This window comes from Trachurus japonicus, chromosome 13 (assembly GCF_045865225.1).
Source record: "Trachurus japonicus isolate A0001 chromosome 13, Traja_1.0".
NCBI lineage: Eukaryota > Metazoa > Chordata > Actinopteri > Carangiformes > Carangidae > Trachurus > Trachurus japonicus.
The window spans coordinates 23614638-23641145 of record NC_140919.1 but is presented as its reverse complement, the minus strand read 5'-3'; the positions used below and the strand labels follow the sequence as shown (position 1 = coordinate 23641145).

Sequence of the window (26508 nt, the reverse complement as noted above, 5' to 3'; positions counted from 1 at the left end):
GTATTACTGCACTATGTTGTGGCTAGTGACATGTCGATGTCTTGGATACTGTTTTTTTTTTGTCTTGTGTCTGTAATGCTTGCTGCAAATCCAATTTCCCTCGGGATATGAATAAAACTGAACTGAACTGAACTGAACTGAACTGAACTGAACCATGACCTTTGACCCTTTGTCTGTTATCTTTTCATCAGTTCATCCACCAGTCTCAAAGCAACATGAAGAACCTCCCTGAAGATGTCGCCAGCTATGATTTAACACAATGATTAAGGATATTATTATATCTCCTACATATATTTCCTAAGTGTGATTAACTGACGGAAGCAGAGCTACACCCTAAATTCTAACGACTTCCACTGATATGAAGCGTATAGACTTGTTTACGTCAATACACTACTGAAGGAATTACAGTATTTGCGACTGGGCCATATATTAATGGATAAACCAACGTCTAGCTTGGGCCTCCAGAAAAGCTTTGATGCTCTTTGGTATCAATCCTACTCACATCAGACACTCTTTCAAAATAATATTCCCTTGTTGGTGTTTTGATGCCACCGTCTAAAACATAGCCACCCCTGTGTTAAACTAAACTGAGATCTGCTGACTGTCCTTTTCAGGATTTGATCACTATATTATTACAGTTTTAGTTACTTTAGCTTCTTGTTAAATGATATTAGCAAGTAGATGCCTCTACTGATCCTGTGTAACACTCATTGTTGCACACAGTTCATCACAGTTATAGTTCACAGTCGTCATCAGTGCTCTGCTGTTCACGTACTGTTGATTCATTCAGTTTACCTGTACACATAACATAACATTGTTAATCTACTTTGCATGTTGCTATTTTTCATATGTGATTCAATATTGCACATAAACTTCTATCTATAGTATCAATCAATCAAAAACTTTATTTATCCCCAAGGGGCAATAAAAAGCAGCAGGTAGCAGCAAGCTTAAGTTAAAAACAAACCCAAACAAAAACAAAGACGATAAATATAAAATAAATTAATAAATAGTCTCTAGACATTCAGTGTACGTCAGTTGAAGTGGAGAAGGGGTGAGGGATGTGGATATGTGTGTGTCTATGTGTGTGTGCTTATGTGTGTTCATGAGTTCAGAGTTCAGAGTTGAGGAGGCTGACAGCCCTGGGGATGAAGGTTGCCCTCCTCCTCTGAGTCTTGCAAATGGGGCAGCGGAGCCTCCGTCCAGGGGGGAGCCAAACAAACGCTGGGTGGAGTACATGCGAGGGATCGCCTAAGATCCGCCTCGCTAGTCTGCATGTCTGCTGCTCGTAGATTGATGTTATGGTTCGAACTGGATGTCCAATAATCTTGGAGCAGACAGTCAGGGATTTTTGCACGCGGTTTCTGTTCTGAAGGCTGATTGAATGAAACCAGCATGTAATTGAGAATGTCATGATGCTCTCAATGAAAGACTGGTAAAAAGTCAACAGAATGTTCCTGCTCACTCCAAAGGAGTTGAGCTTCCTTAGGAGGTGAACTCGCTTCTGGCTTTTCCTGAGGATCTCCTCTGTATTGGAGGAGAATTTCAGTTGGCTGTCGAAGATAGTTCCCAGATATTTGTACTCCTCCACTAGTTCCATGGGCTCACCATGGATGGAGGTGATAACTGCTGCAGACAGTTCCTTCTGCTTGTTAGAATCACCAACTCTTTGGTTTTGCTGATGTTCAGTTCCAGGCGAGAGCTGTCACACCACTCTACAAACTCCTGAAGAGCAGGTCCATGATGTTGGGAGGGGCCCGACAGCAGAGACAGGAGGACTGTGTCATCAGCATATTTGACCAGGTGGCAGTTGGGCTGTGTGGATCTGCAGTCATCTGTATACAGGATGTAGAGCAGAGGTGACAGCACACAGCCTTGGGGGGAACCATTTGAGGTGTGGCGGAGGTCAGAGAAGATGTTGTTGACCCTGACCCTCTGTGACCTGTTAGATAAAAAAATCCAGGATCCACAGAATTAGCCGGTCATCCAGATGGAAGTGGGAGAATCGTGAGGCTGCAGGGTGCAGAATGTTGAGGAGAAATCAGCAAACAGAAGTCTAGCTGTGGTATTTGGATTTTGGATTTTGCATCGTCAATGCCTCTTCCTGCACGATTATGCAAACTGTAGTGGATCCATTGCAATGTCGGTTACTGTAATGATATGTTGTTTAATGACTCTCTCCATGGCTTTCATCGCCAGGGAGGTGAGAGCCACAGGCCTGAGGTCGTTTAGAGCTGTGGTGGTGCTTTTTTTGGGTATAGGGATCACTGTGGAGTATTTCCACAGTTTCACAGTTGGGGGGACTATACAGCTGTCCAAAGAACGCTTGAAATAGCATCCTAAACACCACCCCCAGCTGATGAGCACAATGTTGCACTATGTTGTGCATTTTTGAATGTTTATATAACCATTATTCTTTTATTGAACTTTTCCCTTTTTTTTTTTTACTTCCACTGTCCTCTTTCAAATGAGTGCTGCATTGTAACAAAGTAATTTCCCTGCAGGGGTCACTCAAGTTTTTTTTTTTTTTTTCAATTATTCTTTTGGGGAAAAACTGTCCCCAGAGTGGATTCTTGGCCATCGAGGCTCAGGTTTAGTATTACTGAGTCAGCACGGGAGCGGCCAAGGCTCACAACATAATCATTAGTCCACTGGTCATTCACGGCAGTAATGACAAACTCCCTCTTTGTATTCCTCTGCAACGTTCACACATTGTCTCTCCTGTTGCCAAATACTCGCTGTCACCTACCCTCCTCCCTCCCTCTCTCTCTCTCTCTGACTCGCTCTATCTCATTCTGCCCCCACTGTGCACTACTTAAACAAATTGCTCTCTATCTCTATCTCATTCTCTGCGAGCGTGCTCTGCAGAGTCAGTGCTGTCACTTAGAGTGGAAGTCTCTGCTGCTCTACGATGAGAAAAGAGAGCAGGTTAGTTTGGTGGATCTGGTGGATTGTGGTCGTGACGGCTTTGTTCTTCCTGGGCTTCACTATAGGTAAGCAACAAGAACACAACAATCCACAAGCAATTTCTACTGTGTGCTCCAGTCTGCATGTCTGTTTATAGTATAAACAGCTACATAACACAGTGAGTTACAGTAAAACTATGAGTTTCTTCAGTCAATTTCATCAGAATATTATCTTCTCATAGCTGTTTAAGCTGAATCTTCCAGATGCGTGGCTGTTTTGTGTGTTCGCTTTAGTTTGTCACCACTCTGACATATTTCACATCTTTGTGCTCACAGCAGGTTAACACTTGCTATCCATAACCCCAACTTCTTAAAATGATGATGAAAGGAAGCTTCTGACAAAAAAGTGCATGCAAAAAAGTTGTTTTAATCACATGGTGATGTCACGTTGTCTGAAGTAAACTGACACTGTTTGAACGGTGTGTGCTGTAGGCTGGTTTGCAAAGCCCACACATTCAAACACTGCAAGCAGCAGTTCATCCAGCAAGTATCTGAGGGAGTTTCTGGATGAAATGAAGCCAAACCAGATCAGAGAACATCTAAGGTAAAAAAAAAAAAAATGAAAATCACTACCCACACACACACAACCTGGCCTCTCTACTAGCACAGGGAATGAAAACTAAATGCATAGATACAATGTATGGTTTAATGGGGGAATGCCTTGTATGAGGGTTGAATCAGATTTGCCAAGACTAATATCTTTATCGATGCCACTGAATGTTCAAAGCACCAGAGAGTCAAAAATCTGTTATAACCTAATTTTCCATGGAGCGACTCCATCAACACAACTCTCAGCATGATGTGTCTTAAAATAATATTGACACTAACCTGTCGCCTCTTTAACCTCACTGACTCACAGACCCATGCAGCCAAACATTGTTGAAATCAAGAAACCTCAAAGACCTTTTAAGGCATGGATCATTCTGTGTTCAAATAAATCCAAATGAAACATCAGCAAGATATTTGCATGCATGTACTGTGTATTTTAAACTTCATATTTGTCTTAATTTATGGTTTTGAATATTGAAATTAAGAAAACAATCTTTATCGAGACTGTATATTTAAATTTTTAGCTAGTTAGCAGAGCCAAACCAAAGGTAAGACGAGGGAGATGCCACACAATGCTTCGACTCATGAACAAATCCACAGACCCAAATGGCGTCTTTGGCTTTCTTTAGATCATCGTGAACAAAGAGTATCAGCAGCCATGATGACCTGTAGCGCTAAACCAGCTTACAGTGTGGATATTCAGCTTTTACCCAGAGGCAGTAGGTCCAAATCAAAACAAGTTCCGTATCAAGTCAGCAGCAATATTTTCTTCCTGTGGAAAACGCTTACCTCAGTTACTGTCTCATCTTCTTCACAGGAAATTAACACGACTCCCCCACCTGGCTGGTACAGAGCAGAATCTGAGGTATGCAGAGCAGGTCAGGAGAGAGTGGCAGGAGTTTGGCCTGGACTCAGTGGAGATGGTCCCCTACGACGTGCTGTTGTCCTACCCCAACAAATCACAGCCGAATTACATCTCCATTGTTGATCAGCTGGGCAATGAGGTGTGGTAGCTACATGTACACGGACAATGATCTCCAGAGAGCACATATAATTTCAACCTATAAAAAACACACACCTTGCAAAAAGTCTCTCTGGTGCATATTCATCATTATTTTCCGCTCCCATCTATTATAGCATTAGGACAGCGGTCACACACCCTCTGGAGAGCCAGTTACATCACAGTGTGAAGCTACTGTAAAATAACTTGAGTTTACTGTTTGCCAAACAATCATTGATTGAATTATCTTCTTTCTTTCTTTCTTTTTTTTACTGCTCCAAACACTGATGAAAGGCTCCATTCTCCACATTTTCCCCTGGTGACAAAAATCTCAAAGGGATTGTGAATTTATCACATACAAAACAATAACACTAATTCAGTCCAAAGCCCTGACTGCTGCTCAGTGTGTTTGGAAAAATAAAAAAGTTGTAGACAGAGTGCATGTGGAGATCAGACAGTTACATTAAAAACACACCCACATGTTTCTGCAGGCCTTTTCTCCACCTCTCCACTCTACCTCTGTAAGACAGCTCAGGTCCATTTATAGCCTTGTTGTAAGATAGGTGTCAACAAACAAACTGGGGTTACTGCAGGGCCATATTACAGTATGCAACGAGGATGTGGTTAGGTACTTCAGTGCCATCAGGTTTTACATTTCAAATAAGTCAGTAATGGATTTCAAATCCTGAAATTTATAGGCTGCTTTTCTTCTTGATTAACCAACTGACCGATTGACAGTTACGTCTTAGTGTGTAGTTTTCTTCAGTTACTACTAAAAAAGATCTATAAAATAACAAAAAATACCAAAACAATTAAAAGGAAAAGGTAGAAATCCTCGTATTCCACATTCTTCTCCAATTGTATAAACTGTTGTATGACCTATGATAAAACATCATATTATATCAGACCTTCCCATGTTTTGTACAAATAATAATTTTAGTAATTTCTTCTCACCTAATTTCATCCATTGTAACTTTCTCAGGTGTTTAACACGTCATTGGCGGAGCCGGTCCCACAGGGCTATGAAAATGTCTCAGACATTGTGCCTCCATACAGTGCCTTCTCTGCTAAGGGACAACCTGAGGTACACACACACAAAAACATAACACACAACCTTATTATGACTGATGTTTTAATAGTTTCACTGCAGCAATGCCAGTAGTTAACATGGATTTTAAACATAACTCATCCTCATCCCCACCCATCTGTCTCTTCTTTCTGTCTCTGTCTCCAGGGAGATTTGGTTTACGTGAACTATGGTCGAACAGAAGACTTCTTCCAGCTGGAGAGGGAGATGGGCATCAATGTAACTGGGAAGATCGTCATTGTCAGATATGGGAAAATATTTAGAGGCAATAAGGTAGGAAGTCAGATCACTGTCAGTCACCGAGCATCTAAAAGCTAAAAGGAAATCAAATAATGCAATCCGCCAAAGTCCAGTCATTCAAATCATCAATCATGATGGTTGGATGATATGAGTTTTCGTCATGACGCAGAGAAATAGAAAATAAATACTGCTGTGTGTCTGTCTTCGTCTATGCACCAGGTGAAGAACGCCATGTTAGCCGGAGCAAAGGGGATCATTATGTTCTCAGACCCAGCAGACTACTGGGCTTCAGGAGTCCAGGTAGAGCCGGATGAAACTGTGCATGTGATTGTGTAACTGCCATTGTTAATGTAGAGGAGGTATGAAAGTATTTTATGAAAATACGGGCATATGGTCGACCTTAGAAGCAATTTTTTTTTTTTTTTTTTTTTTTTTTTTGTGTGTGTGTGTGTGTGTGTGTGTAGCCCTACCCTAATGGCTGGAATCTGCCCGGTGGAGGAGCTCAGAGAGGAAATGTTCTCAATCTGAACGGAGCAGGAGACCCGCTCACACCGGGATACCCTGCTAAAGGTGTGTGCGTTGTTGTACCGGCTGTGCTACAACCTATACAAGTGTGCCGTGTATGTGTGTGTAAATTCATCTCACTTATTCCTCCCTCACAGAATACACCTACAGGTTCAGCCTTGAGGATGGAGTGGGACTCCCCAAGATTCCTGTGCATCCAATCGGCTTCCACGATGCCGTTCACCTGCTTAAGTACAAAGTGTTTTTTTCCCCCCTATTTTAACTTTTAGTTGAAACTGGAATTTAGGGCAAGAAACTAAAAATTTTATTGGGGTCCTTGAGTGAAATAAGCAGCTGATTTGTATTATTTACAGAATATGTGAATTATTTACAATTCAACAGGAACATGGGAGGACAAATTCCACCCAACAACTGGAAAGGCAGTCTGAATGTCTCCTACAGGATTGGTCCAGGCTTTACTGATGACTTCAAGAGCCAGTAAGAGCTTTTGTTAAAAAAAGAAAGTGTTTTATGCAGTGTCTTATTGAGAGTCATCCTCCAGGTAATAGTCACTCCTAAACACTACCTTCTGTGTTTTAGTATTCAGACTGTCTCTCCCTCTTTCTGTCACTGCTCTTCTCTTGTTCAGCTCTCATCTAATGGCCCAGTGGCAACAAGCCAACTGAAGTACAATGGAGGCCCTTGTGGCTTCTGTGTGTGACGTGGGACATGCATACACATTCACACACATAATATGCAAGACTCACAAATTATGCATGTAGTATGCAACCATATGCAACAACAGGAACATAGAAGTCGAGGGGGTTTTCAGCAGTACGAGCAACCGCACATAACAATAAATTGTGTCACCCCTCTTCTCTGTTCCACTCTGTTTAAAGCAGAAGTAAGCAGAATATTTGTGTTAATATAAGTCTTAAATAGTTATATCTTCCGACGGCAATCACTTATATTGAGTGTTTGGTCTGAAACACGGGTCTGTCAGTCACTCTGCTCTGCTGTAAGTCGAGGAGAAAACTTTCCTTGTATCCTACAACCTTTATCCAATGAGGAGAGAGAACGGCATAAAGGGGCGGTCCTCTCTGTGTGTGCAGCCAAGGGATGCGCGTGAATGTGGTGACGTAGGGACGAGGGCGGGGACTGCTAACTCCATCGACTGACAGGAAGTTAGCCAAAACGACAGGATCGCTTACTTCTGCTTTAACTGCCAGGTTCCCTCATTGCATGAATTAACACTGTGCATCAGAACATAAAAGAAAAACATTATTTTTCATAATTTGTTATAAACTTATCACACTTTCTAGTCCTGCTCACATCAGTCATTTCCTCTCACTCTCTCCTCCATCTCTTCACATGTTCATGAGTGTACCAGTCATTTCTTAACCATCTGTCTGTCCCAGGAAGGTGCGCATGAACATCCACACTAACAACCAGGTAACCAGGATCTACAACGTCATTGGCAGGATCAGAGGAGCTCTGGAGCCAGGTACCGACACCCAGCCTGCTCTAACCCTCTGTTCAGGGTTTCTGCAACATTTTACACACAACTATGCAAGCAACACTGCTAATGCCACTATTGATTCTAATACTGATAGTTATAAAGAAGGAAAAAATGGCTAGAATGAGAGGATCAAAGCATTTGGCAGAAAATGTTGCCAGATGTTTCACAAGCCCTGTAAAGCCTGAACCATGAAATCATTGTAAGAAAATTCTAAAATTTTGAAATTGGACCCTTTATTGGACCTTCTGACAAAAGATGTAAAATATACAAGTCCAAAAAATGTATTTATTTATTTTTTGAATAGGAGATTTGCATAGAAAATTACCTTACATACCTGCTGTATCTAATTAGGGTCCGGGCAGCTAAGCTGCCGGGAACCTATTGTATTCCTAGGAATTCTTTCTTCTTCTTCTTCTTCTTCTTTAGGGTCCGGGCAGCTAAGCTGCCGGGACACATTTGTATTCCTAGGAATTCTTCTTCTTCTTCTTCTTCTTCTTCTTCTTCTTTAGGGTCCGGGCAGCTAAGCTGCCGGGACACTATTGTATTCCTAGGAATTCTTCTTCTTCTTCTTCTTCTTCTTCTTCTTCTTCTTCTTCTTCTTCTTCTTCTTTAGGGTCCGGGCAGCTAAGCTGCCGGGACACTATTGTATTCCTAGGAATTCTTCTTCTTCTTCTTCTTCTTCTTCTTCTTCTTCTTCTTCTTCTTTCTTTCTTTCTTCTTCTTCCAAGGAAGTCATACTTCCCATGGGCGAAAACTCACCAAACTTTGCACAAAGGTTCAGTCCCATGCCAGATGCACTCAACTCCAAGGACATGTGCCCCCCCCTCCTAGGGGGGGCACAATAAGCGTTTAAATTTAAAAACTTTAAAAATTCCTACCAAACCAACGGTAGATGCTACAGTGTTGAAACTTCACCACAATGTAGCCTCAATACTGCTGAAACTTTTGTCCACTTAAACTTATTACAAATTATGAAGTCCATCACTCTGTTTTTTTCAATAACTGTAAAACTTTTAAAATGTATATCCTCCCACAATTTTTGCTCAATTGTCACCAAACTTGCTACAGAGCATCTCCAGACTGTCCTCAACAAAACTTGTTTCTCTGATTTTTGATTAAGCAAAAATTGAGCCTACAGTGCATGAAAATGTTTGACTGTAAACAGTACTGTAAACATATACCATCAAATTCTTGATAAATACATTTTCAATCTTCCTGAAAAAAATTGAGAATATTCTAGAGTCATGGTTGATGAAGTTTGGCAAATATCAGAATTTTATCTCAAAAACAGAATTTTTGAGAACATTTTGAATTCTGCTCTCATGGGAGCAACTGCAGTCAATGTAAGAGTGACATTTTTAAACATCAGATTTTCTCTTATGAAGCAAAACACTTATTATTAAAAACAAATCACCAACATTTCCATGCTGTCTAGATGCAATTTATGTATTAACAGATTTTTGTTTAGATAACAGAATTTCTGGCATTTTGACCATTTTTGAAATCTGCCTTTACAACAGCTGCCCGGACATTGACTCCCTGAGTCTATTTGAGAAGACACACACCATGGCTTACTTCCAGATAATTAGCTCACTGAGTTAAGTGCTGGTTTGGATGCGAGGGGATGTGGGTTCAAGACCCAGCCAGGGTGATGATGATAATGACACATCAAAATGCCAGATGTCCTCATGGTGACATTACAGCAAGCCTCTAAATTAAAAAAACAAAACAAATAGCTTGGACTGGACCATGGGCGAAAACTCACCAAATTTTGCACAAAGGTCCAGTGTCATCTTCTTCTTTCTACTTCCAAGGAAATCATACTTCCCATGGGTGAAAACTCACCAAACCTTACAGAAATGTCCAACCCCATGCCAGATCCCATGTAATATCAGATTTTTGTTTAGATAACAGAATTTCTGACATTTTGACCATTTTCGAAATCTGCCTTGACAACAGCTGCCCGGGCATTGACTATCATTAAAAACAAATCACCAACATTTCCATGCTGTCAAGATGCAATTTATGTATTATCAGATTTTTGTTTAGATAACTGAATTTCTGACATTTTGACCATTTCATCACAACAGCTGCCCGGGCATTGACTCCCTGAGTCGATAAATGAAGCTACACAGCAGGTCTCACTACCAGCTAATTAGCTCAGCGAGTTAAGAGCTGGTTCTTGGTGTCAGAGATTGTGAGTTCGAGACCCAGCAAGGATGATGATGATGATGATGATGACAGATCAAAATGTCAGATGTCCTCAACATGAAACACAAGACAGTTGTACTGATGGTGGCATCACAGTAAGCCTCTAAATTTAAAAATCCAAATAGCTTGGACTGGACCATGTTCGAAGGCTCCTAACATCTTAGACTCATAGTGGATTTTTGACAAATACATATCAGAATTTTACCTCAAAAACTGATTTTTCTTTCTACTGTGGTTTCAAATCTGCCTGCGCGACAGTGAATGGCTACTCAATTTGTGAAGCCACTGTTGAACTGCCACTTGCCAATTAGCTCAGTGCGATAGACAATGGTCTTTGGTTCCAGAGGTTGTAGGTTCAATCCTCGACTGGTGCAAATTGAACACTATAAGGTCAACTGTCCTGTCCTGCTATTCTCCTGTTTGTTGCTCAGAATTTGCCAAAATTAGCCCAGACCCATTGCTGCGCAGCAGCTATAATATACAATAGGTTTTTCAGGAAAAAAAATCACAGTGAGGATGTAGAGGTCTGAAAAACTCATGTATTTTCATGTATCAAATTTGATACAAATGGCGACATAGGGTTAAGAAAAATCACTAAATTTGTTATCAACATGTGTCATTGTCTTTGTGTGGTCTATGTTGTGTGTGTGCTTGTATGTGTGTGTGCATAGACAGGTATGTGATTCTGGGAGGGCACCGAGATGCGTGGGTGTTTGGAGGAATCGATCCTATGTCTGGGGCTGCAGTGGTCCATGAAAATGTCCGGAGTGCAGGCAGGCTGCTCAGTAAAGGTACATGTCTGTGCTGATTAACAAAAAAGTACATCATGTTGTCAGTACTCAGTGTGTCTGTGTGTGTCTGTGTGTAGGCTGGAGGCCGAGGAGGACTATAATATTTGCCAGCTGGGATGCAGAAGAATTTGGACTGCAGGGGTCTACAGAATGGGCAGAGGTACTAAACACATCAACATACAGTATACACAGACATACATACACACACACACACACACACACACACTGACCACACATCATCCTTCTCCACAGGACAATGCCAAGCTGCTGCAGGACAGAGCTGTAGCTTACATCAACGCCGATTCTGCCATAGAGGGTGAGTGTATTTGTACTGCAGCTCAATATTCTCAATGGACAGTGAAAAGGCTGGAGTCGTTTTCAGATGACTGTGTGTGTTTCAGGGATGTACACACTGCGGGTTGACTGCACTCCATCTCTGCACACTTTGGTGTATGACATCACCAAGCAGGTGAGAAGATTGATATACAAGGGCTGTGCAATGAATTGAAATACAATAGAAATCTCAATACGGCAAAGTGCAATGTCTAAATTGCAGGAGCTGCAACTTTGTTTGATAAATGTAAACAAAAAGCCTCCACATCATATTCTCCATATTCTAAAAGCACATAATTTTTTGTGCTTTAAATGCAAAAACAACAATTCCAACTGTTAGCATATTGCAATCACAGTGTCTGACTGACAAGATGATCACAATTTGATTTCATTTGAGTGCAGCCCTACGTGCAAAGTACCAATATACTGCATCTTACAGTCTCTGATCCTGTCTTCCTGTCTCTCTATCCACGCTGTCCCATTTCTCTGTCTGTTTCTTTTTGCACGTAGATTGCCAGTCCAGAGGAAGAAGAGGACGGAGTTTCTCTTTATGAGAGTTGGCATAAGAGGGACAACTGGACTAATGACCGTGACGCACCCAGGTACAAAGCATCAGTATCAGCTGTTTGTTTGGGTTGTGAGAGAAATGACAACTGACGAGTGTGTTATATTTAAAACTACAGTAGTTAGGAAAGGTAAAATGTGTAAAATGTGTTGTTCTGTCACATGAGTGAAATACAGAAAATGAACCAGAGGAATGTTGATTCTGTCTGACTGTAGGATCAGTAAACTCGGCTCAGGCAGCGACTTTGAGGCCTATTTCATCCGTCTGGGTATCGCTGCAGGCCGAGCCAGATACACCAAGAACAAGGTCTGTTTTATACAGATTCATTTACTTAAAGGAATAGTTCACCCAAAATTCAAATTTCACTCATTATCTACTCACCCTCATGTCGACTAAGGGTTGGGAGAATTTTCAGAGTCCTCCGTGCCTTCTCTGAGTTACGGGGGGGTCCGCGCAGCAGTATTTGTCCATATAATGGTTGTGAATGGTGCTCACTTTTCTTCGTTCAAAGAGACAGACCAAAAACATCAAAATACCTCCATGCTGCTCGTCTGTAATGTCCCTCTTGTATTGAAGCCCCAACATGAGAAATTGTTCCTCATGTTTGACACAGGAAGAGCAGTGAACTGAGACACTGGGAGCTTCCGCTACAAACAAGCTTAAAACATAGACTTATTTAATTTTTTTCGGAACAATTTCTCATGTCGGGGCTTCAATACAAGAGGGACATTACAGACGACCAGTATGGAGGTATTTGGATGTTTTTTGGTGTGTCTTTTTGAACGAAGAAAAGTGAGCACCATTCACAACCATTATATGGACAAATACTGCTGCACGGACCCCCCCCGTAACTCTGAGAAGGCATGGAGGACTCTGAAAATTCTCCCAGCCCTTAGTCGACATGAGGGTGAGTAGATAATGAGTGAAATTTGAATTTTGGGTGAACTATCCCTTTAACTGATTGTGTGTGTGTGTGTGTGTGTGTGTATGTTGTATTCTTTTTTCTTTTTTTTTTACATTTTTACGCACTATATGTTTGTTTTAGTTGATTCCTGCCCTCTATGCTTATTAATCATTGTGTGTTTATCTGTGGGTGGTGTGGGATTCAACCTAGTATTGTAACCTGTGTGTGTTCATTCAGAAAACAGAGAAATACAGCAGTTATCCAGTCTATCACAGTGTGTATGAGACCTTTGAGGTTGTGGAGAAGTTTTACGACCCCACCTTCAGAAGACTGTTGGCGGTGGCTCAGGTGCGAGGCGCACTCATCTTCAGCCTGGCAGACTCCCAGCTGCTCCCTCTGGATGCCACCCAGTACGCAGCCTCACTGAGAAAGTACGCAAAGAGCATCGCACAGCTGGCACAGAGGCACTCAGAGGAGATGGAGATGTATGAGGTGACATTTGGTGAGTTGATTTCAGTCACAGTGTTGCTCACATGATTAAAAGCAGTGACCCTATAAGATCTTTGCATTTGTCGTGATTTTTCCCCCCCCGTACCTCCAGATTCTCTGTTTTCTTCAGTGGAAAACTTCACTGTTGCAGCCAGGGATTTCCACAAGCGCCTGGAGACTATCAACAGAGCAGAGTGTGTTTTACGTTTCATACATTTTCATTGTCCAAACAAAAGGATACATTGTTGGAGCATGTGCTCTGCTTACCATCCACAGTTTAACTTTTGTTTACTGTTCCTACAATGAAATGTCTAACAGCATCTGGTGTGCATGTGTGTGTTCGTCTATCAGTCCTTTGCAGGTACGCATCATGAATGATCAGCTCATGTATCTGGAGAGAGCTTTTATTGACCCCCTGGGCTTACCTGATAGACCCTTCTACAGGTTAGTCTCTCTCAATCCTTCTCCCCTTTGAAGGCAGGAGTAATGGTGCACTGAATGTTTACATGATGCTGAACGCACCAAGACTATGTGAGAGTGTGCTTGGGAACATGTAAGGATAGTACAACATGTGGTACCAGGAGACACAATAAGAAGAAGGTGTGAGTACTTGGGAGAATGAATAATAGGAACAATTGAAGTCCCCACCTTTTAATTAGGGGGAGTGCAGTGGAAACCTATCAAGGTATAATTACAAGTACAATTTCTGAGTTTATTTGGAAATTAACTCATTGAAATCCATAAGCTACAGATTCAGTGTCATTTAGGGATGTCACAATTATACATTTTCTTGGTACAATTATTGTCAGAGAAATAATCACGGTATTACGATTATCACGATTATTATGCATTAACTAATTTCCCAACACTATGTATGTGTAAAATCAAATATAGTCTAAATAATTACGAAGCTAATAATTTACACAAAATATTTTAGGTATCTATTAATAAAGGACCAATTATATTCCCCAGGGGAATTAACTGTCATCTTTACCAAGTGTTTAAGTTTATTTTAATCTTTTTTTTTTTTTTAATTACAAATGACATGCAAACTTTTAAATTCCTACCGATTCAATGTTACATTAGGTAATTGAACCAGTACCAGTAAAGTAGTGCATTTACATTTACTTTGGCGCACATTTGTCAAGATGGTTCTGACATAATCTTTTTTGGTAAGTGACGGTATTTAGGAATCTTTACGATAAATTAATTGTGGCGTTTAATACCGCAATTAATTGTGAAAGCAAGTAATCGTGACATCCCTAGTCTCATTTGTTGATAACCTCTACCAGCCACGGGAAGTCTCACCTAGACGCACACTTCACCATTGCAACCACTAGTGGGCAAATGTAGACTGTAGCTGGTTTGCAAACTGTGTTTTCTGCTGTTTCTGCAACACCTCCAGTGCACTCTTTAACATTACATCCTCCTCTCTGTTCCAGACATGTGATTTTTGCTCCCAGCAGCCATAATAAATATGCAGGGGAGTCTTTCCCTGGGATCTATGATGCATTGTTCGACATCGAGAACTCGGCTGACCCAGAGAAGGCCTGGGAGGAAGTCAAGCGTCAAATCAGCATCGCAGCATTCACTGTTCACGCGGCAGCTATGACCCTAACACCACCTGCATGAAACAAGCACAAACAGCTAAAAGCCATGTGACTGGCCTATCAACTGACTCTTATTCTAAAGCATCAAACTGTGATGAGAGGTTTTACACTACCTGGACTCTGATTTTTTTTATGTGGCTGGTAATAATCTACACTTTTTTTCATTTGTTTTGTTGTTGTTTTGTAAAAACTGAGCCAAATAAAATGAATCCATCCATTAACACATGGGATGAAAAAAACGTACACTTTTCACATGTATTGGTCTGAGAGAAAAAAAAAGTGATGGGTGTCGCAAAAAAGGGCACTGATTTCTATTTATATCCATATAAAACACAGGCTCATCAAATAAAAAATAAACACAGTAGACTGCTGTATAACTTAATTATTGTCTTATTTCATTCCTTGAGCCCGAGACAAATTGTATTCAAAGCCCTGTGTGGCTGCTGCCATGTGTAACAAGTCCGGTTACTGAAGCAGCAGCTCGTGCCATCTCCGTCTCTTTCCGGAAATTCCCGAAGAGGCTTTCGAGAAGTTTCGCGCACCATCGAAAAATGTAATTTGTCTCATAGTAAGTTACATTAAATCAACGTAAGAGTAAAGTAATACGTATACATAACAGGCTTTGTGGTATTCATAGGAGGAAAGGGTAGGTGAGGTAAAGTACCCGCATCTATACGTTTGAACAGAGGGTCATAAAATGATTTTAGTGAAAAAATTTTGATTAACTTTATTGATCTTAAACCAGCAACACTCAAACAGGCTCCCCATAAAGATGTGATTGCTGAAAAGTTGAGTTAAGACTTTTGTTTCCTGACTGTTTTAACACCAGCTTCCTTAAAACAGCATTCAATTTATAACTGGTACTATGACTTAACGTCTTTTTCAGTAGAAAAAGAAATGGGAATAGGATGAAGCCAAGGGTGTATGGGAAATAACTGGAAAGAGGAGGAACATTTTGATTCACTGATAAAGACTGGGGCAGGTTAAACAGAAATGAAATCTAAATAAATTCAATCAAAAATAACTTATTACCTAATCCTCAGGTTTGTACATGTTGAACAGTATCTGTGGCAGCGACATAACTAATCAATGAAATCCAGGGTCAAGAATGATGCTATTAATGAATATTCCTAGTACCAAAGAAATTACTGAAATCAAGGTACAACTGTAGTTTGAAAGACTGAGACTAAAAATGTAAAAATTCAGAGAAATGTACTGAGAAAATTCAGAAGCCTATCCATTTGTAAGTGACACCAAGTGTATAGAAAACCTAACATTGATTCCAAACTCACATAAACAACATTTAAAGCCAATCCTATTTTAGAATAGCCTTAACTCACCATTCATCCATACGTCATATCATTTATTTAGATGCCATTTGTAAACTTGGGACACAAAGAAAAACACATTAGCCAGCAAAATTCACAGACTGTCACAAAAATGATTTTGATCACTCCTCCTCCTCACGCCTTGTTTCATCTGACAACAAAATAGTAGAAGAGTGTTGTGTTGGTAAAAGCAGTGCATGATACGGTTTCACATGCATATCTCTCTTTCATACCCCAACATAACATGAGGTATTTTTCTGGCAATCGGAAAAGTCAGATTCTTTTGTAACATCTTGCTGTCAAACTTTGATTTCACAAATCATAAGGCCACACACGTCGAAATGACGACAGTTTTGTGATTTAAAATCCTTTGTAAGAATGCATTTTCCTTAGCACGCACTGTAAAACATGACAAACAATTTAGTTCTGCATAAATGCTACTATACTGGAATGCATAGCCCAACATTTTATTTCTGTCTGGAGCGATAGAAACATTACTGACAGACTCTTTAATGCCATAATCAAAACAAAATGATCTCATGTATGAAACTCAATGTTATCAAAGCCCAACTATAACAGACTTGATTAATCTATTTTTGCAATATGTCAACCATTTTCAGCACTGAGTGTCCCACTTTGACGGTACTTGATTTATATGATGATGTTGAAACTTGAAAAAAACTATAACAGAGCAGCAATCGCCTCTCTTTTGTCCATCATATCCACATGAAATGACACAGGTTTTCATGATGCAATCTTATCCCCAACTCACTCATCTTCCTGGGTCATCTCTCTAAGACACTCTTCCAGGTTTCCCACCTTGTTTGCTGGAGCGGAGCGTATGTTATTCTCCAGCAGGTGCCGCACGTCATCTAGTCCACCCACCTTCGGCATGTTGTGGCGAAACAAATACCCACTCAGCTGATTGGCGTGGCACTCTGGGGAGAGCAGGCCACACAGAAAGCGCAAGAACATGTCATAATCGCCCACTGGGGAGGGGAGGGTTCGCCCCAAGGCACAGTGGACGAGGCCTGCTGCTGATTTGCTTGGATACTTGAATGAGGAGAGCTTGGGTAGCATTCCCGAGTCTAGAACGTTCTTGGACTCTGAGCGGAACATCACAAAGACGTACAAGGCGGCCATGAACTCCTAGAAGAAAAAAGAATAGAAATTATTTGATTTATCCTAATTAATGACCTCTCAATTACATGCACAGTAAATTGTTTTCAACATTTTATAATTACAGTTAACAACGTAAAAAAAGAAAGAAAAAAAAAGGTTTCATTGAATATCAAGGTGCAAGCATGTGAGTTGAGAGGGGTTCTACCTGAAGGGTGACGTGTATAAAGCAGAACGTCCTCCTCCCATTTGCGGCTGCAGCAGGGAGCTCAGTGCACAGGCCGGACCACACCGTCACTTCCGTCAAGTTCAGGCCGAACTCCTTCACGTCTTCTTCAAAGAACTCAAAGGTTTTCTTCTCCAACATCTTGAACGCCATCTTCCCCATCTTCATCAGCACGGTCTTGTCATTGTCAGACCATTTCTGGTTGAACAAACACAAGACAAATTCTCACACTGAGATGATGTTCACTCAGCTATTCAATCGTGTGCCCTGGCAAATGTCTCTTTTATATAAAACTATCCAACACGTTAAAGTTTGATTCCAGATGTTTATTCAACACAGCAGGATTCAGCTCAGCTGTTTTTTAAGGTGTTGAATTGAAATGCATAATGTGTTAGATTAATTGTGTCAGACTGCACCAGATGGCACAAGTATTCATAAAATTGTAACACACCTTACAAAAATGTTACTAGAATTAGTAAATATTAAAGGGATAGTTCACCCAAAATTCAAATTTCACTCATTATCTACTCACCCTCATGTTTCAGAGTCCTCCGTGCCTTTCTCTGAGTTACAGCGGGGCTCCGTGCAGCACTGCATGTCCATATGACAGTAGCGAATGGGCCTCACTTTTCTTCGTCCAAAATGACACACCAAAAAAACATCCAAATACCTCCATAGTGCTCGTCTGTAATGTCCCTCTTGTATTGAAGCCCCAACATGAGAAATTGTTCCGAAAAAAATTAAATAAGTCTATATTTTAAGCTTGTTTGTAACGGAAGCTCCCAGTGTCTCAGTTCACTGCTTTGCCTGTGTCTGTGCAAATCTCGCGCGATTTGCATTGACGCCCCCCGTTCACGGCTCCGCAAATCGTGCGAGATTCCGGCAGAGCAACACTGGGAGCTTTCGCTACAAACAACCTTAAAATATAGACTTATTTAATTTTTTTCGGAACAATTTCTCATGTTGGGGCTTCAATACAAGAGGGACATTACAGACGAGCACTATGGAGGTATTTGGATGTTTTTTTGGTGTGTCTTTTTGGATGAAGAAAAGTGAGCCCTGTTCGCTACCGTCATATGGACATGCAGTGCTGCGCCGAGCCCCCTGTAACTCAGAGAAGCCACGGAGGACTCTGAAACTTCTCCCAGCCCTTAGTCGACATGAGGGTGAGTAGATAATGAGTGAAATTTGAATTTTGGGTGAACTATTTCTTTAACTTGTAAAACATTCATTACTAAATTTCAGTTGCATCCTACTGGTAATAAAATAATGACTAAGAGGGACAAAGAAGGACAATACAGAAATTTGTGGTCCTAATATTGCACATTCAGAAATTATAAAACATGATGGACATTACCAGGTTATTTTCACACATCCCATAGTAGAACTGCAGCCTGCGATTTGTCTGGACAATCAAGATGTTGACGTAGAACGGAGTCAGTCTCGGAGGTCGCGTCCCATAGCCATGATAACGGTAGCAGCGCTCAAACACTGTGGCCACCATCCAGCAGACAAAGGGCTGGCGAGCGAGCATGCTGAGCATCGGCAAGCGTTTATAGTGTGTCACAATTTTCGCTGCTAGCGTTGCGTCTCTAAAGCGTCTGATCAGATAGTCATCTTTCATCTGATCACTGGAGAAAAGAGGAAAAAGATAAACAAATCTCAATTGAAACAAGACTAAGTCAAAGTGAATTTAACTTACGTAAGTCTATTGATGAATCAATTTCCATTCAAATAACCAAACATATTTACAGGATATCATACCAAAAAATATACACACAAGGCAGAACATATAAATATGACACACATACGGTAAAAATAAGACACACACACACACACCTAAAGCCCTGGATTTCCGTGACCACATCTACAAACTGAGATGGGATTTGTGAGACAGCCGCCCTTCGCCCCAAGATCCAGATGAGGGCACCAGGGAACACATTGCCTCTGATGATGTTTACAATCAGGACATCAGGATGTGCCTTGGTGTTCATATCATTTATCACAGGAGCTTTCTGAAGAGAAACCAAAGAAATTTAGACAAAATATATGATTCTGTTCTTGTTCAACTCCAAAGAAAGTAACTTATAAAAGGTGTTCAAATTATTGTACAACATATGTACAATAAGTATAAGTATAAAATAAGTATCCTTTTTTTTCCAGAGATAATATTTTATATTATCGCTGTAGTTAGAATAATCAGAGGAATCAGAAATATGTGAAAATGCAAAGTGTATTCTAACGTATCTGTAAGATTTATCTTTTATGTTTGAAATAGTTCTGTGTCTCAAATGTATATGTGCACTGATGGATACCTCCCAGTCCAGAGAAGCTTGATAGCAATCAAAGGAGTCCATTATGATGAGAAATCGACAGTCCTTGTCCTCCAGGTATTTCAAGTCTTTGCAGTCAGGATGATTATTAACGATGACATCCCAGATGGACATTTTCTGAGAAGTGGGAAGGTCTCTACTTCGCAGAAACCACAAAGTGCGGAAGGAAATTTTGATGACAAACTGCAGATCCTGCACAAAAAATGCACAGAAAAATATTAGCAGACTTAGAAAATTTAAACATCAAGACTAAGTATTGGGAACTGAAATTAATCAGAGTAAATTAAGTTAAATATCATCAGAAAAGTAATGTTCACAAAAAACATTTATTTGCGGCCTGATTCAATAAATTAAGCAAGATTACACATTAATGAGATTTTTCTGAGGGTCACTAATAGATTCAAAGTGAAAGGGTTTAACACAATGACCATTAAGTACAACATTCATGTCACTATTTAGCTGCATTTTGGACTCTACAAACTGCTCAGTATCTGGCAGTTAAAGGACAATTCCAGGCAAATTCAACCTGGGGTTATAGTTTCCTAGTATTTTAGGGCTAAAAGAATTAATCTACAGATTTCTTTTTAATGTCTCCTGTTATGCAGGAGAGAAAACCAACATCTTGCGAAGTCTCACACGAGAGTAAAGCTGACGGCTAACTATGTTTACAGGTCATCTGAAGCGCTCCTGTTTGTTTTATCAACAAAGGAATATTAACTAAGAGCCATAAAGTCTCTGGATATTGTTCATTCTGCCTGTCAACATACTGCATGTCAACTTGACTCTTGCACAAGACTTGGTATTACAGCTCCGTTCACAAAAATGCCGGTTTTCTGGAAGTAAACAAAACCCTTGGTGTATGTTTGAATAGCCATCTGACGTTGTCTGTGGGAAAAAAATGCGGTTTTGTGGGATGTAAACAGCCTAAACAGCGTAAGATCGGTCTGCTCTGCTCCCATTATACGCTGCTGTGGTGATGCAAGGACAGACAGAACTACTGCAAAACAGGCGCAACTACAAAAAGATTGTAGGAATTGTCCTTTAAGTTGGTGTTCATCTGGATGCTATGTATGATTATGGGAAAGAAGAACTTTTCTGCCTCATATCTCACCTTATTGGTGCGCATTTCTGCCCAGTCTAGGGCAAATTTTGCCACAGAGACCGACATTCCTATTCCTGGAATGCCAGTGGTGACGACTGTCCTCACTGGTTTGCCATCACCCGTCTGGAGTCGGAACAAATTGTTCAAACTAACGAAGGTATCTGGATTTGGGAACTGGGGAGTTGACGGAGGCTGTGGCCTGAGCTCATGGGAGGGGTCAACTCCTCCAAATCCACAGGTGGAAATCTGGGGCTCGACGTAGATGGTGTCAAGAAGATTCTGCTTCCCAGCTCTGACGACCCCTTCACGGATGACCACGTGTTTTCTAATCAAATACTCCTTCAGATAAGACCGGATCAATGCTGGTGGTGAAGAAAGATAAAAGGAAAGTAAGAAGTCTATATATATACAGTGTTTCCCACAGGATTTCAGGAGACCATGGCGCGACGGGGGGGGGGCGATATAGCGGCGCTGCAGCTGAGCAATTAGCGCCATATAGCGTGCACCCCTGTGTATCTATGTGCAGGCAGAGATCAGAGATGGTGTTTTAAATAACCATGCTAGCGCACCAGCTCAATTTTTTTTTTTTTTTCTGTGAGAGACTGTGGCGGGCCCAAACTCGTTAATTAATGGGAAACACTGTGTAAATATATATATATGAATTCGACATCTTGAAGGGAGGCACACTTGTGCAGTGGGGTTTTACATGCCTGTAGACAGCAGTGCTATGTTGCTGCACATGCTCTCATTTGGTAAGACATGCCACAACCAGTTTGGCATATTACTTCTGTGAAAATGAGAATATCATCTCCATCTGAGAAACATCCATCAATCCCATATTTCCCACAATGACAGGTTCTTGTTGTCTTTAGAACAGTAAGTGAAACTCAACCTGCTGAAAAGCTTAAGAGGTAAAAATCCTCCACCCGTTCTCTGGTCCTAGTCTTACATATTTCTTTCATGGGTAGGTTTTAAACTTAACAATTGACATTTTCAGTTGTCACTTTCAAACAGGTATCCATGTTGCATTAATCACACCTATAGAGGACAAAAATATCCTCCATTTTCACTTCTTTAAGGCTGCCAGTTTAAGTACCGGTAAGTTTTGCAAAAATAAAAGTGTGGATGGTATCAGTTATGTTTTTAAGGCCTTAGTACAGAAACTGCTCTACCATGTCGTTTGGTGAAACATGAACAACGCTTTTCTCAAACGAACTGTAAAATATCTCAAGTTTCAGAAGTATTAAAGGGACACGAGGAGTTTCTATTTGGTTATAAAAAAGTCTCACGTTAATGTGGATGAATCTCCGCTACCCACACTTGTTAATATGCCCATTTTCGATAAATATATCGTTTTGTCTCTATCGTTATTTTGTTATTATTAGTGGTGGCGTGGCGAGTCATGAGAATAACGCCACAGAATCGCCGTTTATGGTCGGAACTACGACGGTATCTGATTGTCTTCGAACCTCTGACTTTAATTCTTGATGAATGAAAACATGAGTCTGTCTTGCGCCGGTCAAAGAATTTCACGGTGCGCGGTGGCTCATAAATGTAGTGTGAAAACGCTTTGCTTTTCCAAAACTCCTCGTTGCCCTTTAAACGAATCAAACAACCTACATGTCCACTTACCTCTCTTGCACTGGACTCGCAGGGCCTCAGACTCTGGCACCTTGCCAATCATTTCTAGTGTGTTAATGGTGTGTGTCAGGGAACGATCCACGCCTGCACAAGGAATTATTAATAAAAAAACAACAACTAAAATGGTTACAATCAGTGAAAGTGTAGAACGGTAAATTCTGAGCTGTATTTAAAGCAGATATCAGTGGAATGTTTTTGTTAATATAAGTCCTAAATAGTCCTATTTTCCGTCAGCAATCACTTACATGAAGTATTTCAGCCTAAACACGAGTCTCTCCGTCACTCTGCTCTGCTGTAACCCGAGGAGAAAATTTTCCTTGTGGGATACAAGTGTTATCCAATGAGGGGAGAGAACGGCATGAAGGGCTGTGTGTGCAGCCAAGGGATGCGCGTGAATGTGGTGACGTAGCACGAGGACCAATTGATGCCTGACAAGGGCGGGGGCTGCTAACTCATGGTGCGTTCAAGGAAACTCGTACTTTGTGTTTTTCCTTCCTGTGAAGTCATACCAGTTCGATCTGGTACGAGTTCACGGGTCGGAAGTTACGAGTGGCCGTTATAGGGAACTTTCACAGACAACAGGACGGTAAAAACACGAGCTACGGGTTACCTGGAACGCTACCAAGTCGTAGTTGTGACTTGAAGCTGTAACTTACGGTTTCAAAAGCCTGCCTTGAACACAGCATTAGCCGAAACGGCCGTGCCACTGATATCTGCTTTAAGTGTCATTTACTGTGTCTGCTCTTGGTGTGTGTACTTACCAAGGACCTCCAGCATCTTGTCCACAAAATCAAGAATGTCTCCTTCCATCACTTGTTGCTTGGTCATGTTTTTTTCCCATTGTAAAAAACACATCTGAAATTTGAACAGCTCTTCCACAGTGAGCTCCGTCAGACTTTTCTGGATACTCTATAGAAAGAAAATTGACAACAAAAACACACAAGTTAGTACAAGTTAAATCATATTGCATTTTTCTCCTCTAGGCCAAACATTATTATTGTCAAAATCAACTGTTATATATACTGTACAGTATATATAGGCCTATATTTAACATTTTTTTGTATTTGAACATAACAAATGAACAAATTATTTAATAATAATCAAGTTCTTCATAAAGTTAAGGTTTCAAACAGGTCCAAGCCTTTAACTTTTTGTGGGTTACGGTTAGAGAGACAGACGTTGGCAGTGCAGCCTGTGGTGCACCAACCTTAAATATATGGGGCAGGTCTTGCTCTGGGTGTAGTTTTCCTGGCTGGCTGTTCTCATCAGTCTGCATTGCATCATCCGGTTCAATAGGCTCAGGTGGTTCTGGAGAATTTGTAATCAAAATCTCATCCATATCTTCCTCAGGGTCTTCTTCAAAATCCCCCAGATCTTCAGACCTGAGAGACAATGGGAACCCCAGGGTCAGAAATTGCAAAACACTGTCCACTGATAAAATGTCCAACAAAAATCACAAGTAAATGTTTTCTCAGACTTGTATACATGAATAAACCATATTGCATATTTAAAATGTTTGTCAATGTAAATGATATCCATCGATTAAAAAAAACCCCAACTCATTCAGATCTTTAAATTGAGAATTTGAAGTAAAATACACACGGCAAAGTATTTTCTGGTGGTTACATTTACAGGTTGTGTTAGTTGTGTGACATTTTACAGATCGACAATGTCTGAGTGTTTGAGCGTGTGTCCTCCACCTGGTGTCAATGACAGCGGCTTCCTGTGGTTGCTGCTGCGTGGTCATAGTATAGAGGGTCTCTGGAGACTCGGAGCGAATCAGCTGCATCCTGGAAAGAGTGAACGTGGGGGGTATATACTGTAAGAGCATTTCAATTTGATGTGATTATGAACTGACTTCACATTTTCATCAACAGACTGTTGTGCTCATTTCACTCACACATCTACAGGCTATTCAACAGTTGAGTGATTAAATGTTTATGTTCAGAAAAAGTAGATGACAATCTTGAAAATTTGTGTTATGAAAGGTAGCCTGAAGTACATTAAAATTTACAGAGAAGGAAAGGGCTGTCTGGATAATAGGAAATCAAACTTTTGTGAAATAACACCAGCGCAAGGGCAGGGTACAGATGAAGTGAAACAGTGAAACAGTCTATGCTAGTAGTAATATGACTCTCATGTAATTTGAAGTTAACTGGACAAGACAAAAACACATCAAGACAATACTCAAATATAACACAAAGACATATTACACTGTTGCTCCAGGAGCAATGAATTCAGGTAATGCAGGGGCTCTTTCTTCATTTCCCGTATTTTCCTCTTCCCGCCATTTCTCTCTCTCCTCCTCGTCCCCCTCCTCTTCCTCATCCACTTCACTGTCACTTTTCATTGAACCATAGCTAGAGGGTGGCCTCCTCATCTTTGCCTTCTGCTGTAAGATGCTGAGGGAACAAAAAAAAGCAGGTGAATACGGATCAGGTAGTTTAATAACAGGAGTCATGTTCAACTAGTATTTTTTTGAGTAGTGTAGTGTAAATATGTGAATTTGAGTGCATAACTGACACTGCTACCCAAGTATAACAATGTAAGTGCAGTGCATATATTATTTAAGTACTCAATGTAGAATAATGGCCATTATTACTGCTATACTATCATGGTTTAAATCACAAGGATACAACAATACGGAAATAATATGTGTGTTATTTACTGATCAATTTCGTTGCACTTGTCTGTTGCAATGACAATAAAGGCTATTTGATTTGATTTGATTTGAATTATCAGGACCTATCAGTGAGATAATAAACGAAAATTATCAAACCACCAAATTCGTACAATTTGCATTTGTTCAGTGTGCATTGAAGGTGTGAAGGCTGATGCACACCTAAAAAATCTTGAAAAACAGGTGCGTTGGCGCATAGGTTAGGAGTGAACAAAGGCAAAAAGGGTCTCCCGCACACTGTCAAGTCACTTGCAAAAGACTTTAATAAAACAAACAACGTTTCGGTCCACCAGTGTGCATTGAAACATATTAATTTACAACGTAGCGTAATGTCACGTGACGTAAAGACGGAAGTAGAAAGTTACAAGACATTGAAGGACTCATAAAGCAGATTCATTATAACTACCTACTAACTACTTAATAACTGGCAAAATACACAAGTTACATCCAGAACAGAAGATAATGTGACTTTAACGTTAGCAGACGAAAGGTTAAATAATTTGCCATCGTAAAAACCTTTACTTTTTAAATTGTAAAAGGTGAAATGACAGATAGTAAAGATGGCAGAACTCGGCTGTCTTACAACACGTACCTTTCCACTTCATTGTCTGGGTCCATGTCTCCAGTAGTAACAGACTCACACACTTACAGTAATAATGACTTTGACGCCACTAAATGTTCATGAACGAAGTAACTTTTCCACCCACGGACAGATACCACCGCAGTCACATCGCTGGAGGTAAAAACCCGCTGTCGCTCTCCGCGTTGGCGCCTACGCTACTAATATTGATACTTGAGCTAACGGAGCAGAAGACGCACTACGACAAAAACACAGTGAAAATGAATGTTTCATAGAAAAGTGTCTATTCTAAATATAAACGACGAACTACACGGTCAGTTTGGTGGTCTACTTCTTTGGTTATTGCGCCATGTTTGGCGAGCTCTTTCGGTTTCTAGAGGGCGTGTTCACTGTCGGAAACTTTTTGACTTCCGGTTCACATCCTTCAGAATAAAAGCATGCTCTTCCTGTTCTTGACACCGGCATTCAGTTGACGTGAATAAAATGTTTATCCTGACGTGAATATTAAATTAGTTTTATGTGTATGAAATGGATATTGTGCATTTGTCCACAAGACTAAGCTAACTAAAACATGCTCAAATTGTTCAAGTCAAAATTGGTGGAAACTACTTCACTGCGATGTAGCTCCCTTAAATATAAATAATCCTCACACTCACATAATCTTTCATTGTTTTGTTTTGTTTCTTCTGATACAAAATGGAAAACCGTAGAGTTTGGTCAAGATGTTTCTG

At 40.6% G+C, this 26508-nt stretch overlaps 2 protein-coding genes across 2 annotated transcripts; one reads left to right on the top strand and one right to left on the bottom strand.

Annotated features, from left to right (window-relative positions):
• The first annotated feature begins 2707 nt into the window (after positions 1 to 2707).
• naalad2 (N-acetylated alpha-linked acidic dipeptidase 2) lies at positions 2708 to 15095 on the top strand. The gene is made up of 20 exons (XM_085795482.1): positions 2708 to 2993; positions 3399 to 3510; positions 4333 to 4519; positions 5498 to 5599; positions 5750 to 5875; positions 6062 to 6142; positions 6307 to 6412; positions 6505 to 6598; positions 6749 to 6844; positions 7765 to 7850; positions 10748 to 10867; positions 10945 to 11027; positions 11120 to 11183; positions 11269 to 11336; positions 11711 to 11802; positions 11981 to 12071; positions 12907 to 13171; positions 13271 to 13352; positions 13510 to 13602; positions 14601 to 15095. Exons 1-20 carry the CDS (start codon positions 2912 to 2914, stop codon positions 14788 to 14790), a joined length of 2220 nt encoding a protein of 739 aa, XP_085651608.1. The 5' UTR covers positions 2708 to 2911; the 3' UTR covers positions 14791 to 15095.
• A 1447-nt stretch (positions 15096 to 16542) lies between these two features.
• On the bottom strand, positions 16543 to 26156 carry nlrc3l (NLR family, CARD domain containing 3-like). The gene is made up of 12 exons (XM_085795481.1): positions 25790 to 26156; positions 24731 to 24919; positions 24218 to 24307; positions 23725 to 23899; positions 23279 to 23426; positions 22509 to 22601; positions 20886 to 21238; positions 19757 to 19966; positions 19281 to 19456; positions 18799 to 19072; positions 17424 to 17639; positions 16543 to 17245 (listed from the first exon to the last, which is right to left on the bottom strand). The coding sequence occupies exons 1-12, from the start codon at positions 25813 to 25815 to the stop codon at positions 16865 to 16867; spliced, it is 2331 nt and encodes a 776-aa protein (XP_085651607.1). The 5' UTR covers positions 25816 to 26156; the 3' UTR covers positions 16543 to 16864.
• Between the last annotated feature and the right edge of the window lie 352 nt (positions 26157 to 26508).

Coding starts and splice junctions, on each gene's coding strand:
- nlrc3l (XM_085795481.1), bottom strand. CDS start 25,815: ATGGACCCAGACAATGAAGTGGAAAG. Junction 24,920..25,789: donor CCAGACAATGAAGTGGAAAG/GTACGTGTTGTA, acceptor TTGTTCCCTCAG/CATCTTACAGCAGAAGGCAA. Junction 17,246..17,423: donor TTATACACGTCACCCTTCAG/GTAGAACCCCTC, acceptor TTTTTCTTCTAG/GAGTTCATGGCCGCCTTGTA.
- naalad2 (XM_085795482.1), top strand. CDS start 2,912: ATGAGAAAAGAGAGCAGGTTAGTTTGGTGGATCTGGTGGATTGTGGTC. Junction 2,994..3,398: donor CTTCCTGGGCTTCACTATAG/GTAAGCAACAAG, acceptor TGTGTGCTGTAG/GCTGGTTTGCAAAGCCCACA. Junction 13,603..14,600: donor CCTGATAGACCCTTCTACAG/GTTAGTCTCTCT, acceptor TCTCTGTTCCAG/ACATGTGATTTTTGCTCCCA.